At 41.6% G+C, this 12746-nt stretch overlaps 1 protein-coding gene across 1 annotated transcript; it reads right to left on the bottom strand.

Annotated features, from left to right (window-relative positions):
• Positions 1–561: 561 nt before the first annotated feature.
• On the bottom strand, positions 562–12331 carry prkg2l (protein kinase cGMP-dependent 2, like). The gene is made up of 20 exons (XM_028423359.1): positions 12216–12331; positions 11886–12095; positions 9294–9662; positions 8370–8536; positions 8017–8130; positions 7686–7791; positions 7312–7375; positions 6674–6751; positions 6332–6426; positions 5724–5792; positions 5476–5574; positions 5223–5370; positions 3446–3582; positions 2800–2889; positions 2071–2212; positions 1833–1996; positions 1312–1434; positions 1125–1187; positions 869–935; positions 562–657 (listed from the first exon to the last, which is right to left on the bottom strand). The coding sequence occupies exons 2-20, from the start codon at positions 12005–12007 to the stop codon at positions 562–564; spliced, it is 2313 nt and encodes a 770-aa protein (XP_028279160.1). The 5' UTR covers positions 12008–12095; positions 12216–12331.
• Positions 12332–12746: the final 415 nt, after the last annotated feature.

Here is a 12746-nt window from a genome sequence, read left to right as displayed (position 1 = left end):
CTCTGTTTTACAGGCATTTCTTCCATTGTTTTGTTTGCAACATACCAATGCTTCACAAAATTGCCAAGAAGGCAACAAGAGCTGTGGATTCTGGCTGTAGAGGTCAAAACATAACTCACCATTCCATGCAACATGCACATCTTTGAGTACACTGGACCCACATCATAAAATTCAGGAAAAAATTAAGATGTGTTGGTCACTAGGAGAAGACAGCTGCAGACTTTAGTGATGTAAAGGCAGTTATATGCAACAAACCATCAATAAACACCTTTTTTGTGTACTAGTTTTGTTATACATTAGACAAATGTTGTCTCTTCTTGTATCAGAAATGTATGAAATGTGTTTGTAAACTATATCACATTAGTCATTTTTTTCTTTTTTACAATGAATATTATGAGAAACCTGAGGTTAGTGTGTCAAATGTGCTGCTACATCACTCTGTGGAAGCTGTAGACACGGAGCAGAGCATCATCAATAAACATTATCTTCCATACAAGAGGATGGCAGATGCTGATCTGTAATGATGATGCTGATCTGTCCTTTTTAGAGCATTCAGAGTCCTCAGAAGTCTTGATCCCAGCCAGACAGCTCATCAGGAGGCTCATCTGTGTCCGGAGGAAATATGTCAAAGTGACTGTGATCCATGGGCCCCTTAAGCTGCAGTAACAGTGAAAAAAAAAATCAATTATTAGTGGACTAGGCGGTCCTCGGGTATCTACTGTACATAAATACATGTATGTGTGTGTGTTTACATAGCAGGTAAATACTCATCATAAACTTTTGATTCTATTTTTAGATCACCATCTAAAAAATGTGGACATTCCATTAAACTGAAATGTTTTCTTATGTGTGAGCTTGTTATTTAAACCTCTCGTTTCAGTGGGGATGACAGCTTGCGACACCTTAAACCCTCCCAGTCGAAGCCCTGGAACCACCTGTTAAACACCCAAAATATCACAGTCAGGCTGTATTTGAAACTATGAGGGATTTCAGATCACATTTCCTGACCCAAAGACACCACAAAGTACCCTCTTTTCTTCACAGTTAATAATCACGTTCAGTAACTACATGCTTGCAAGGACAAAATGTCCAAAAGGAGAAGGCTGTTATCACTGGGTGCTTACTTATGTTTCTTGATGTCGATGATACCGTTCTTTTTGTTTCCCAACCTCTCCACTGGGTTCAGCCTGAAGAAGAAGAAACACATGTTTACAAGGTGACCTGTAACCCTGTGTGACTCCACACAGCAAATGACATGTCATTGACAATCAATGACTACAGTCATAAATAAGGGTCTATAATTTGTCTCACTTGCAGAGTCTCCTGATGAGGTCATCTGGACGCTTTCCTATTCTCTTGGGAAAATCCACCTTCTCAATACCATGTAAGACCATGGTATAAATCTTTATGGGGTCTGAACCTGCAAACGGTGGGCTAGAAGACAGGAAAGGTTTTTATCATTTTTAATATAAAAAAAACACAATTCATTTTTTAAATGTTAAGCTTGACATTTTAAAAAATATGGTGTCACAGATTTTCTACCCTCTCTATATCTGTGTCCCAGCTGAGGAGATGCATCCTCCAAAGGTCACACCCACAGTTGTTAAATGAGGTGATCTAGTCTGAAGAAGGCTTCCTGTTTATTGTGATGTGTTGCACCTGTTGCCTAGCAGGAGCCTTCAAAGTAGGTTGGTAGCCTTGATGCTTGAATTGTTATTGTTGTCTTGTTTCTCTGTGTCAGATGATCCACCAGTCTTACCTTACCTCAAACTGTTGATGCTCAAACCACCACAGAACAGGTAGATGTAGCAGATTCTACCTTAAAGACTTACTTGCCAGTGAGAAGCTCAAATATAAGGATTCCCAGGGACCAACAGTCTGCTCCAAAATCATGGCCTTTGTTCATGATGACTTCTGGGGCCACATACTCTGGAGTCCCACAGAAAGTCCACGTCTTCTTGCCGAGGCCAATCCTTTTAGCAAATCCAAAGTCTGCCTGCAGGAGTACGCATGAATCAGGAATGCTTAATCATTCTGTCAAACGGCACCATTGTATGTGGAGTGGCTTACCATTTTGACATAACCTTCTGCATCCAGCAGAAGGTTTTCAGGCTTCAGGTCTCTGTAGACAATGCCCATAGTGTGTAGGTAATCAAAGGCCTCCAACACACAGCCAGTACAGAACCTGGCTGTGGGCTCATCGAAGTAGCTCCTGGTAGGACGCAAAACATCATGTAAAGGAATATACAGTACATCAGCTGGGAGGAACATGCTGTAAATGCGGTATGAGTACAGTTCAAAGATATAAGATATAAAGATGGTATGGGACATTACATTTATGATTGTGCAATGTCCATGTGAGTGCAGGTGTTATGTTTCCAATGTGTGCAGAAAAGAGTGCAGTGCTGTTTAATGTTGGACAGGACAGACTACAGAGGGGGAAATAAAACTGTTATCAGTCTGTAGCTTTTTGCTCCTCTGAACCCACATCAGTATCTAAGCATTATAAAAGCCTGCCACATTTTGTTACTGTGGATACATTTTTTACTGCAGCACAAAGTAACACATCTCCTATGGAAACAGCACAATCAAGACTAAGTTGAAAGAATGTGTTATGAAGACATTTTAAACAAATGAAAATTTGAACTGCCATAACATAAACTGGAATTAATATGTTCTATGTCCTGTATAATAAAATGGCAGCTCCGCAGAACTGTGGGTTCTTAGTGTTAAATATCAGTTTGAGGATGTTCTCAGGTGTAACTGCTGGATGAAGGTAACAAAAGGACCTACACTCACATGTCCCGCAGCACAGTCCACAGCTCTCCACCCAGACAGACCTCCAGCAGCATGTACACAAACTTACTGTCCCGAAATGTTCGGAATAACCTGAAAACACATGCAGTGCAATCATTCTGCAGGAGAGGAGTTCTCTAAACCACAACACATCTGATGACATAATCTGCAACAAAATCGAACAAATAACACAACAAGCTAACATAATACTGATAACAAATCATAAATAAAATGATCAACTAAGGCCACATAACTAAAAAATTAAATAAACTTTATTCAAAAGAAGAAAAGGGTAGTACCACAATATATATTTAACAGATTGCCAAACATTACACAATTTTTTACATCCTACACAGCCCACATTGGATAGTGTGAACGGAGAAGAAATTGCAGAAGGTATGTCAACAGCCTGCTTTTGTTCTGTAAAGTCATGGTCCAGATAAATCTCACTGGACTCCTGGCTCTGCTGCATTCTCTCAGCAGGTATCTTAGCAACTCCTCAGAGAAACCAACACGTTGACCATATCCCTATGTTACCTCAACAAAGGTTTGCAGTAAGTATTAATGCTCCTGATCTGTTTAACATCCAAGAGTCTCTACTGGCTGACTAATATCTGTGAATGTGTCTGATGTGTGACCATTACTGTACCTGATGATGAACGCTGAGTTTGTTTGCTGAAGGATGTTTTTCTCAGAGAAGATGTGCTCCTGCTGTCTGGTGTCCACAATGTGCTTCTTCTTTATGCACTTCAGGGCAAATGTTGTGTCCTCATCCTTCAGCTTCACCTGAGAAACAACAGGAAGAAACCCAGTCAGTGAATATGACCACACCACTCACAACAAATGTACCATTTCACAGCCATTACAGCTGCACTGAATCATCTAGAGGGTCCTCCAAGACCACCGAATATGTGAAAATGACTTTTTAAACTTCAAGCCAAAGACACAACACAACACGCTGCTTAGGATCTTTTTAAGTTAGCAAGTGGTAGTTAGCATGTTGGCAGACAATAGTCTTTGTGAGAAAAATATGAGCAGAAACGCCAGTCACCATCAGCCATTGTCACATCATAGTCACCAGCAGGATTTTTAAAAATGTTTATTTTAACTAGATTAGTCCCACTCAGAAAAAAGATCTTTTTTACAAGGGAAATCTGGCCAAGAGGACAGCATCTTAGTTCTTTTAAAAAATAATAAACAAATAAAATTAACAACATTAAATCTTGCTCACGTAAAAACATTTGCACCAAGACAAGGTACACTGCAGAGCTTTCACCAGAGCCTCTTCTTTTAATGTAACAAGTGTCCGTAGTCGAAGTTGGAATTGCAATTTATTCCCGGCATTAGGTGCTGAAAACCTAAATGCTCTCTTGGCCAGTTCAGTTGGTACTTTGGGGACTATAAATTGCAAAACATCCAAAGAACAAAGATTATGACTTCCATGTTTCCTTGTTAAAAGACAAGAGAGATAGGGAGGAGTGACACCCAGAATAGTTTTGTAAATGAACACATACCAATGACTGAGGCGTTTGGCTTATAAAGACGTCCAGTTAACTTTAATAAAGCACACAATGGTGAGTGAGGGGACCCCAGTTAGTAATGAATCTTAGGCCCCGTTCACACTGGGGGAAAAAAATGTGGCTTAAGCAGGATTTGGCCGCATCCAGATCAATCCAGATTCCAGAATCCAGTTTTTTTCAGTGTGAACACCTCCAATCCGGCTGAATCCAGTTTGATTTCAAGCCGGCTAGATCCACCCTCGAGAGGTGGATCTAGCAGGATTGGCTCAAACGTGGCTCAGGTGTGAACGCATAATGTAATAATGTGGCTAGCGAATCCGGCTAGCCACATTATTAGCCATATTACGAGGTGCCACCTAGTGGTTTGGAGAACAGCAAACACGCTGGATGAAGCCGGATTGAGTGCGGACACAACTGTGTGCTAGCCAGATTTGAAAATAGGTCTGGACGCATCCAGCTTAAAGGCTGTCTGGGCTCAATCCTACTCTGGCTGGAATGACTTTCTCCAGTGTGAACGGGGCCTTAGAGCCCCATGGTAAACACAATCCAGCTTGTGAAGGCAGTGAGCAGAAGCATCCACTAATTTCAGTTTCACACAAAAGGGTGCTGATTGATCTGAAGCCCCAAGCTCAACGCTGGAAGCCTGGATTCTCAAAAAAAAAATCCCATCCTTGGCTGCTAAGAATTTGGGTTGAGCCGTTTCTGTGAGTTAAAACATGCTAAGGATCCTTTTCCAATGACAAGATATTTCCATCACAATAAAACTAAATCCTTGTGATCCTCTGTAGCTTTGAGTAGCCATAGCTTTCGTTTTCAGACATTACAAAAAGTTTTTCTAACATTCCACATTCTGTGGGATGATAATCTGACTGATTAGAAGGGAATTAAAGTGTTGCTGCAGCTCACCAGCTCCACTCGTCCAAAGCCTCCCATGCCCAGTGTGGCTATGACCTCCAGCTCCTGGAAGGGCTGGTGTGCAAGCAGGGTGGCGACCCTCTCCTTCAGCCTCCGCAGCTCCTGGGCCTCTGCAGAGTCAATCTGAGGTGAGTGTGGCCTGAGAGAGGAATAACATGGCACACTCTGAAATGTCACCATCATTCTCTCCTTAAGGGCTTATAAACTTAAATCTGTACATCAATTTGTATACATATTCACTCACAGGGCGTTCCTCCTCTCATCACTCCTTGAAAGCTCTTCCACATATTCCTTCAGATACGCCTGAAGCTCCTCATAAGTTCCCACCATTTGGTTAAAATTGCTTGAGGAAGGCAGCAAAGAGAGGAACAACTTTTATATATTACATTTAATATGACTGTCATTTAAACAAATGGAGACAAGCTGCTCCCAAAACAAAATATCAGGTGGCTCCACCTGACACAACCACATATGCAGCATGCAGCTACTCACTCTCTGTCCACCACCAGGCACTGGGTGTCATCTTCATTGCAGATGATGTTGGCTGATCGAACATCCTCACTGTAAACACACAGGTACTGCTCCATCATACAGACACAAAGCCACATGTACACAAAATCATTCTTGTAAGATGTGAGTGTGTTCATATTGCACATCTCTGTAGGCTGACTGGATTTTGTCAGTCTTACTGTAGCACTGATGGTAGCTGGATCTGTCTGTGGCACAGCAGATAGGTTTTACCTTCTTTTTCATAACAAATAGTTCCTGACATGTCAGGTAGGAACAGAATTGTGTTGCTTTGGCTAGCTAGGCAACATAGCTACTAGCCTGAATCTGCCTGTGAATAACTGCATCTTTTCAGTTTATGTACTGTACACCTAAACTTCATTGATTGGTGGATTCCCAGACAGGTCTACAGAGGTTTAAGATATGCTGGGCCATGGCGGCTCCACTGTCAGCGGAGAAACGGTCTCATTTTACAGTTCACCACAATTCTTTTGAATGGTAATGTGGAGTTAGTTAAAGTATCAGATATCTTAGCAGTATTCTTGAGCTATAGAATATGGAATTTATGAAAATTGTCTGTTGTGTCCTCTTACCTGATAAGAGCTTTCTCGCCAAAATAGTCCCCAACTCCCAAAGTCTTGATTTCCTGAGGTTGAGGAAAGCCTTCTGTGCTCTGAGTGACTACGACCTATGCAGAGGAGCAACAGTATGTTTGTTGTATTTTATTGGCAGTTTTTTTAATTTCAGTTTTATAGCTGATGATTTGTTTATCTAATTTTCTTTAAATAACATGCTCTTATTTTCGGCGGTATGCATATACAGTTGTAAAAGTGACCGTATTGTATATTACCTGTGTTGTGGTTGTAGTTTCTGTACAGAGTTCATTCTAGACAGTTATTTTTCACAGAGTATGTTGGACGGTGCAGATATCTCACCTCTCCTTTTGCGATGATAAAGAAAGTGTTCCCCTCCTCACCCTCACGAATAATGAACTCCCCCTTGTCAAAATGGTCCTGTAAAGGTAAAAGCTCAGTCATTCAGAGACAACATAAAATGTTGTCTTTCATACAGAAAAAAGGAGATTCATAGAATTCTGAACATGTCTTCAGCTATACTAAACAGTTGTGAAACAGTATACACAAGTCTATAATGGTAGATGAACTATATGAGTTCCTGTTGTGGTTAAAATGATGAACACCACACCATATACAGTACATTATAGATCTGTAATTTTAATCACCACCATACTGTCAGAAGTCATCTTTATGATCATTTACTCTGCAACTGACTGATACAAGACATACAACTATGGTTATTCTTGTTCAGTTTGATGCTATATGAGTGAAGAATCCTACTTTACTTTAAGACAATCCCCAGAGACCATGTTTACATCAATTTTTTGACACTTTGGTGATGGCCTTATTTTCCAGCAGGGGGTAAACATATTTCTCTTACCACTACTCTTTCTTTTGCTGCAATTTACACTTACAGACTCTTTGAGGTTTCACCACAAGTTTTCCATGGGAGCAGGTTTTTTTAATAATTTCTTTCCTCTATGATGGTAAACACTCACCACTTCTAGACAATCAACAATCTTGGCTAGTTTTTCTTCAGGTAGTTCTTGGAGCAGAGATACACTGCACAGAGAGAAACAAACAAAATTCAGCATAATTATTATTAACTCATACTAATTTTACTTTTAACTCAATGTATGTGTTAAATGCCATATCTATATAAAAGTACACTCCTAAATATAGCAGTGTAAAAAGCTAAACAAAGCAAAAAAAACCCTCCTTGCCGTCCCTGTTATCACACCATTAAAAAGCTTCTTTCCTCTTGATATAATGTGTTTCAAGTTACCAGATGGCCTCACAGTTAGCTGCCATATAACAGCATTAAAAAGGTGTACAGTAGGTGAGAAAAGATACACAGACTGTTGGAGGCTACCTGCGCAGGAAGCTGAAGTACTCCTCATGTCTGGCCTGTGTGGTCCTCATCATGATGGTCTGAAAGGTTTGCCGGTCCAGTGCCCAGATGTGAGACTGGGACACAGCTGGTAGTGAGCGGAACAATTAATGACACATTAAGTAATCGTCACTGTTGATGGTCCTCCTGAGTAAATTGAGACTTCTTTGCATCATTGTGTACCCAAACTGTTCATCTTAGTTGACCAAGCTATCACAGCATTGTACATGAAGCTATACAAAAACCTTGGCAAGGGACAAGCTCTTTGTACTAGAAGCTTTCAGGATTCTCTGTCATAGTTGCTGTCTCTCACCTTTCACTGTAGCTGTCCTCTTACAGTTGTACAGTATTGCCAGCTCTCCAAAAGCAGTGCCAGGGCGCATCTCCCCCAGAAGCTTCCCATTCTGAATGACCTCCAGTAACCCTTCTGTGTGGAAAAACATACATATTTATCTAATTTCATCTAGCAATAATCAAGGTAGTAGCTGTTTTCATGTGTAGTCCTCTAACAACTATGAGGATGTTATATTTCCTGTTTTATATTGCTAGATCTCATTCCTTGTGTATAATGATTTTACCAGAACTTGCCTATAGTATAGCTTATTAGCTTATTATTTCTTCTAATTTTAATTGCACATGTGGTCCCATCATTTTTGCCAGGCTGACCTGCCAGTACATAAAGGTAGTTTCCTGCCTCGCCCTCTTGGATGACCAGCTGTCCCTTGGAGAACACCTTCTCATACATACAGTCCACCATCTCCCTCATGTGCTGCGGCTCCAGCTTCTTTAGAAAGTCGTTGTTCAGGATGGCATCATTGATAAGTTTCCTGGTGCTAGGAATGAAGAGAAGCAAACTGTATAAAGGCCAAGTTCATTTATCTAGCTCAGTATCATAGATTTGCCTCAATATAGGACAGGTTAGTTGTGAAACACTCCTGTTGGTATTCACATCACTTCCATGTAATCATTCATTCAGTCAAAGAAATACATCCATGCCTGAATGTGCATACATTTTATTAGCGAAGGTGTCAGTCCTGTATAAATACTGTTAGTAAATTAATAGAATCTTGCAAATATGGTTCTTGAGGTGAAGCCACTGCATTAATGTCTGTGGTTTCAATTTATTCAACAGAATAAATGTGTGTCCCTTATTACCACATCACACAGATGATGTCGCTAGAACATTCAGTGAAAAGGTCCTCACTGATTGGGTCTTTGAGTAGTGGGCCAGCATAGATTGTGTAATTGAAGCCCATAATGACCCAGACCCTGCATTTAGATCTGCAGCCTTTTGTTCCCTCCAAGTCTTTCTATTATCCCGCCATGCTAATAAAGCCTTTCAGATGTGGGGGGTCTTACAAAAGCCTGGCAGAGCTGTCACCTCCTCCTGCCAATGATATTCTGTTTGTGTTGATCAAACGCTTTGAATGACAATGGAGCAGTTTTTTTTTGAGTAACTGAAGAACTGGTTGATTTCTATTGATGCCACAATTATTGTCAGTAATGGTTTGGTTTGGTATTTTCACGCCTCTTGCATGCAAACAGAGAAACTACATGAAATCTGTCTGTGTGAGAACAAAGTCAGCTTACTGTGAGTTTTTGCGAATGGCCTTTGCGATGGAGGTGTGTGATGTTGTTCTGAGTCCCCCACAGAAGTTCTCTGAGGTAGGCTCAGCAGAGACGCCCTCCTTCGCCTTGAGCCGGCGGTGGACCTCCACAGCCACCCTGTGGAAGCGACTTGGACCCTGGTTGATGACACTGAAGCGACGGCAGCCATGATGGGCCAAGGTTGGTGGAGAGCGGGCTAGGCTGTTGTTGTAGCCAATAGCATCCTGGAGCTTTTCAATCTGTAAGATCTTGGCCTCTAGTTCCTTTTGGAGGTACTGTAGCTGAAGCTCCTGGGTCCGACATTCTTCTTCCCGTCGTGCCAGCTGCGCCTCCAGGTGGATAATACGCAACCTGAAAAAAAGTACTGGTCCAGTCACAAAAGTCAGAGTACTGTACATAAACTAAGACTTTATGTATAAAACAGCAAGAAAAAAATGACAAAAACAGACAGGGAATTCGTAGGAGGTGCATTAAGAACCTATCTAACTCACCCAACTAGAAAACGAGTCTTAGCCAACAGGCTTTCCTCGTCACCCCAACAGATACCAGTGGAAAGATGTCAGCTGAGAATCAACCTCACTGAGAAGTATATCTGTATCCACTGTAACTCTGCATAAATGACACCTATTTTAAATATGAGTGATGGCACAGAGAGGAACACAGCTGCCTAACAGTGTCACCAACTAATAGCAATCTCATTATAACGGGAGTGGAAACCAGAGCCTCCTTCAGAGGAACTCCTCTAGGAACTTAGGTGACACTTGGAGCTCAGCCACAGTGATCTTTGGGTTCTTCTTTACCTCTCTCACCAAGGCTCTCCTCCCCTGATAGTTCAGTTTGGCCAGACGGCCAGCTCTAGGCACAGTTCTGGTAATCTGAAACGTCTTCCATTTAAGGATTACGGAGGCCACTGTGCTGAAGAAATTTTTTTGTAACCTTGGCCAGATCTGTGCCTTGCTGCAATTCTGTCTCTGATCTCCTCAGGCAGTTCCTTTGACTTCATGATCCTCATGTGCTCTAACATGCACTGTGAGCCGTAAGGTCTTATACAGACAGGTGTGTGTCTTTCCTAATCAAGTCCAATCAGTATCATCAAACACAGCTGGACTCAAATGAAGGTGTAGAACCATCTGAAGGATGATCAGAAGAAATGGATGCACCTGAGTTCAATATATGAGTCACAGCAAAGGCTCTGAATACTTAGGACCATGTCATATTTCACTTGTCAATGTCAACAATTCTGTTTTTTTCTGTCAATATGGAATGTCAATGAGGAAAAAAAATACCTTAAATGTTTTTAGCAAATGGCTGCAATATAACAAAGAGTGAAACATTTAAGGGGGTCTGAATACTTTCCGTACCCATTGTATGTGTGTGACAAGATATATGTGCAAGAATACATGTATGGAAAATACAGTTAGGGACAACATTATTTGAAAACCCATTTGCCCTGGCTGAGGGAAGGAGGTTCTCACCCAATTGAGTGTGGGGGACAGTTGTCCTGTCCTCTTGGCAGAAAAACACCCCCAAAGCATGATGGCTCCACCTCCATGTTTTTGACAGTGTTCTTGGAGTCACAGGCAGCATTCCTCCTCCTCCAAAGTTGAGTTGATGCCAAAGAGCTGGATTTAGGTCTCATCTGACCACAACACTTTCACCCGGTCCTCCTCTGAATCATTCAGATGTTCTTAGTGTGTTACAGTGTGTTGGTGACTGTGGTCCCAGCTGCCTTGAGATCATTGACAGGTTCCTCCTGAGTAGTTCTGGGCTGATTCCTCACCGTTCGCATTATCACTGAAACTCCACGAGGTGAGATCTTGCATGGAGCTCCAGACTAAGGGGGGCTGGCAGTTATTTTATGTTTCTTCTTCGATTTGTGAACAATGGCACCAGCTGTTGTCACCTTCTGAGCCAGCTGCTTGGTGATGGTCTTGTAGTCTATTCCAGCCTTGTGTTGGTCCACAGTCTTGTCCCTGACATCCTTGGAAAGCTCCTTGTTCTTGGTCATGGTTTGGGATCTGGATTAATTGATCGCTTCTGTGGACAGGTGTCTTTTATACAGGTAACAAGCTGAGAGGGCACCATTGAAATTATAGACTGATCATTTCTTTGTTAGTGGGCAAACTTACAAAATCATTAGGGGTTCAAACCATTTTTCCCTAACTGTATATATATCTTTATCTGTGTGTGTGTGAGAGAGAGAGAGAGAGAGAGAGACAGAATTCATTTTGTCTTGTACGGCCCATCATAATTGTTACTGGGCAGAGACAGCTGGAGGAGTTGTTGTCTGCAGTGGCCATGCTACAGAATAGCTTTGGACCACACATGGACAGAAGAACGCTGTCTTATTGATCCACAGAGAAAAAAGGAAAAACATCTAAAAGCCAGCAGTGTCAAACACTTGCATACAGGGTGGGATAGTAATGATAGGGACTGTGTTTGTAAAATATATCACGTTAGCACATAAAGTGTCAAATATCAAACCATTAATAAAATACAGACCACAGTACACACATCCACAGTATACTAATTCCAATGTCACATATAATATGGAACATAAGCATCAGTTCTGACCTGACAATGCCTGTTTCCATGCCAGGAGGGTCCGTGTGGTTGGAGGCCAGGCAGCTGTTCTCCTCAGCCCGAGGGGCTTTTATCGAACCGTTGCCCATGGCCACGCATTGGCTGGCCACCATAGGAATGACCCTCAGGTCAACCTCACCACAGTGACTGTCTGAGAGGAAGCTCTGCAGCCAGGCAAGGTGCTGTTCTTTGTTAAACCTTCTACAGAAATACAAATAATACATTTATATAATATATTAATTATGAATGAAAACCTAACAAACATTATAGCTTGCAATTACAAGCTATAATGGACAGATAGATTTTACATTATTTACTTACAGAGTGGCTGCAGAGTGTCTTCAGTAATGATCCTGTGTCCGTGAAACAGTTCACCATACAATCCCTGCTTCAGACTGCCGGCTGTATTCTGCTGTGTTTTTCAGTCATCGGCCATGAGCACAATGACACTCCCCTGTGCTGGGAGAAACCTCCTTGTGTCACCAACAAGTGGCCGTGCAGATGAAATGGAGGCATCTGGCAGCCCCTGGTGGCCTTCTGGCCCATTTACACTCAGAGAGAAGCCTCAGAGGAACCGCTGTGCTGTTTGTAGCTTGACTATATGAGCTGCTACCTATTCAGAATTCCCAGTCCTTTGTTAGGTGCACAGAAAAAGTAAAGCTGGATCACTCCAGATTGTGCTGTTTTATTTTCATTTTTTTGCCATCTCCATGGCCAGATCAGTCTGAATGAAGATCAAAAATACATTTTTGGTCCCAGTGTGCAGTGACAATAATAACAGAGAGGTGCAATGCAGTACTTTACATAATAAAAGTGAAAAGAATCATAATTAAAAATAAATATACTGTATAT

The sequence above is a fragment of the Parambassis ranga genome, chromosome 15 (assembly GCF_900634625.1).
Source record: "Parambassis ranga chromosome 15, fParRan2.1, whole genome shotgun sequence".
NCBI lineage: Eukaryota > Metazoa > Chordata > Actinopteri > Ambassidae > Parambassis > Parambassis ranga.
Note: the sequence above shows the minus strand (reverse complement) of the source record. Positions and strands in the feature narration are given on the sequence as shown.

What these genes read in the sequence shown, in the direction of transcription:
- prkg2l (XM_028423359.1), bottom strand. Translation starts at nt 12,007, where the DNA reads ATGGTGGCCAGCCAATGCGTGGCCATGGGCAACGGTTCGATAAAAGCC. An exon ending in GCCATTCGCAAAAACTCACA is followed by an intron (nt 8,537 to 9,293) that starts GTAAGCTGACTT and finishes CTTCATTCCTAG; the next exon opens with CACCAGGAAACTTATCAATG. An exon ending in TTGTTGATTGTCTAGAAGTG is followed by an intron (nt 6,752 to 7,311) that starts GTGAGTGTTTAC and finishes TTACCTTTACAG; the next exon opens with GACCATTTTGACAAGGGGGA.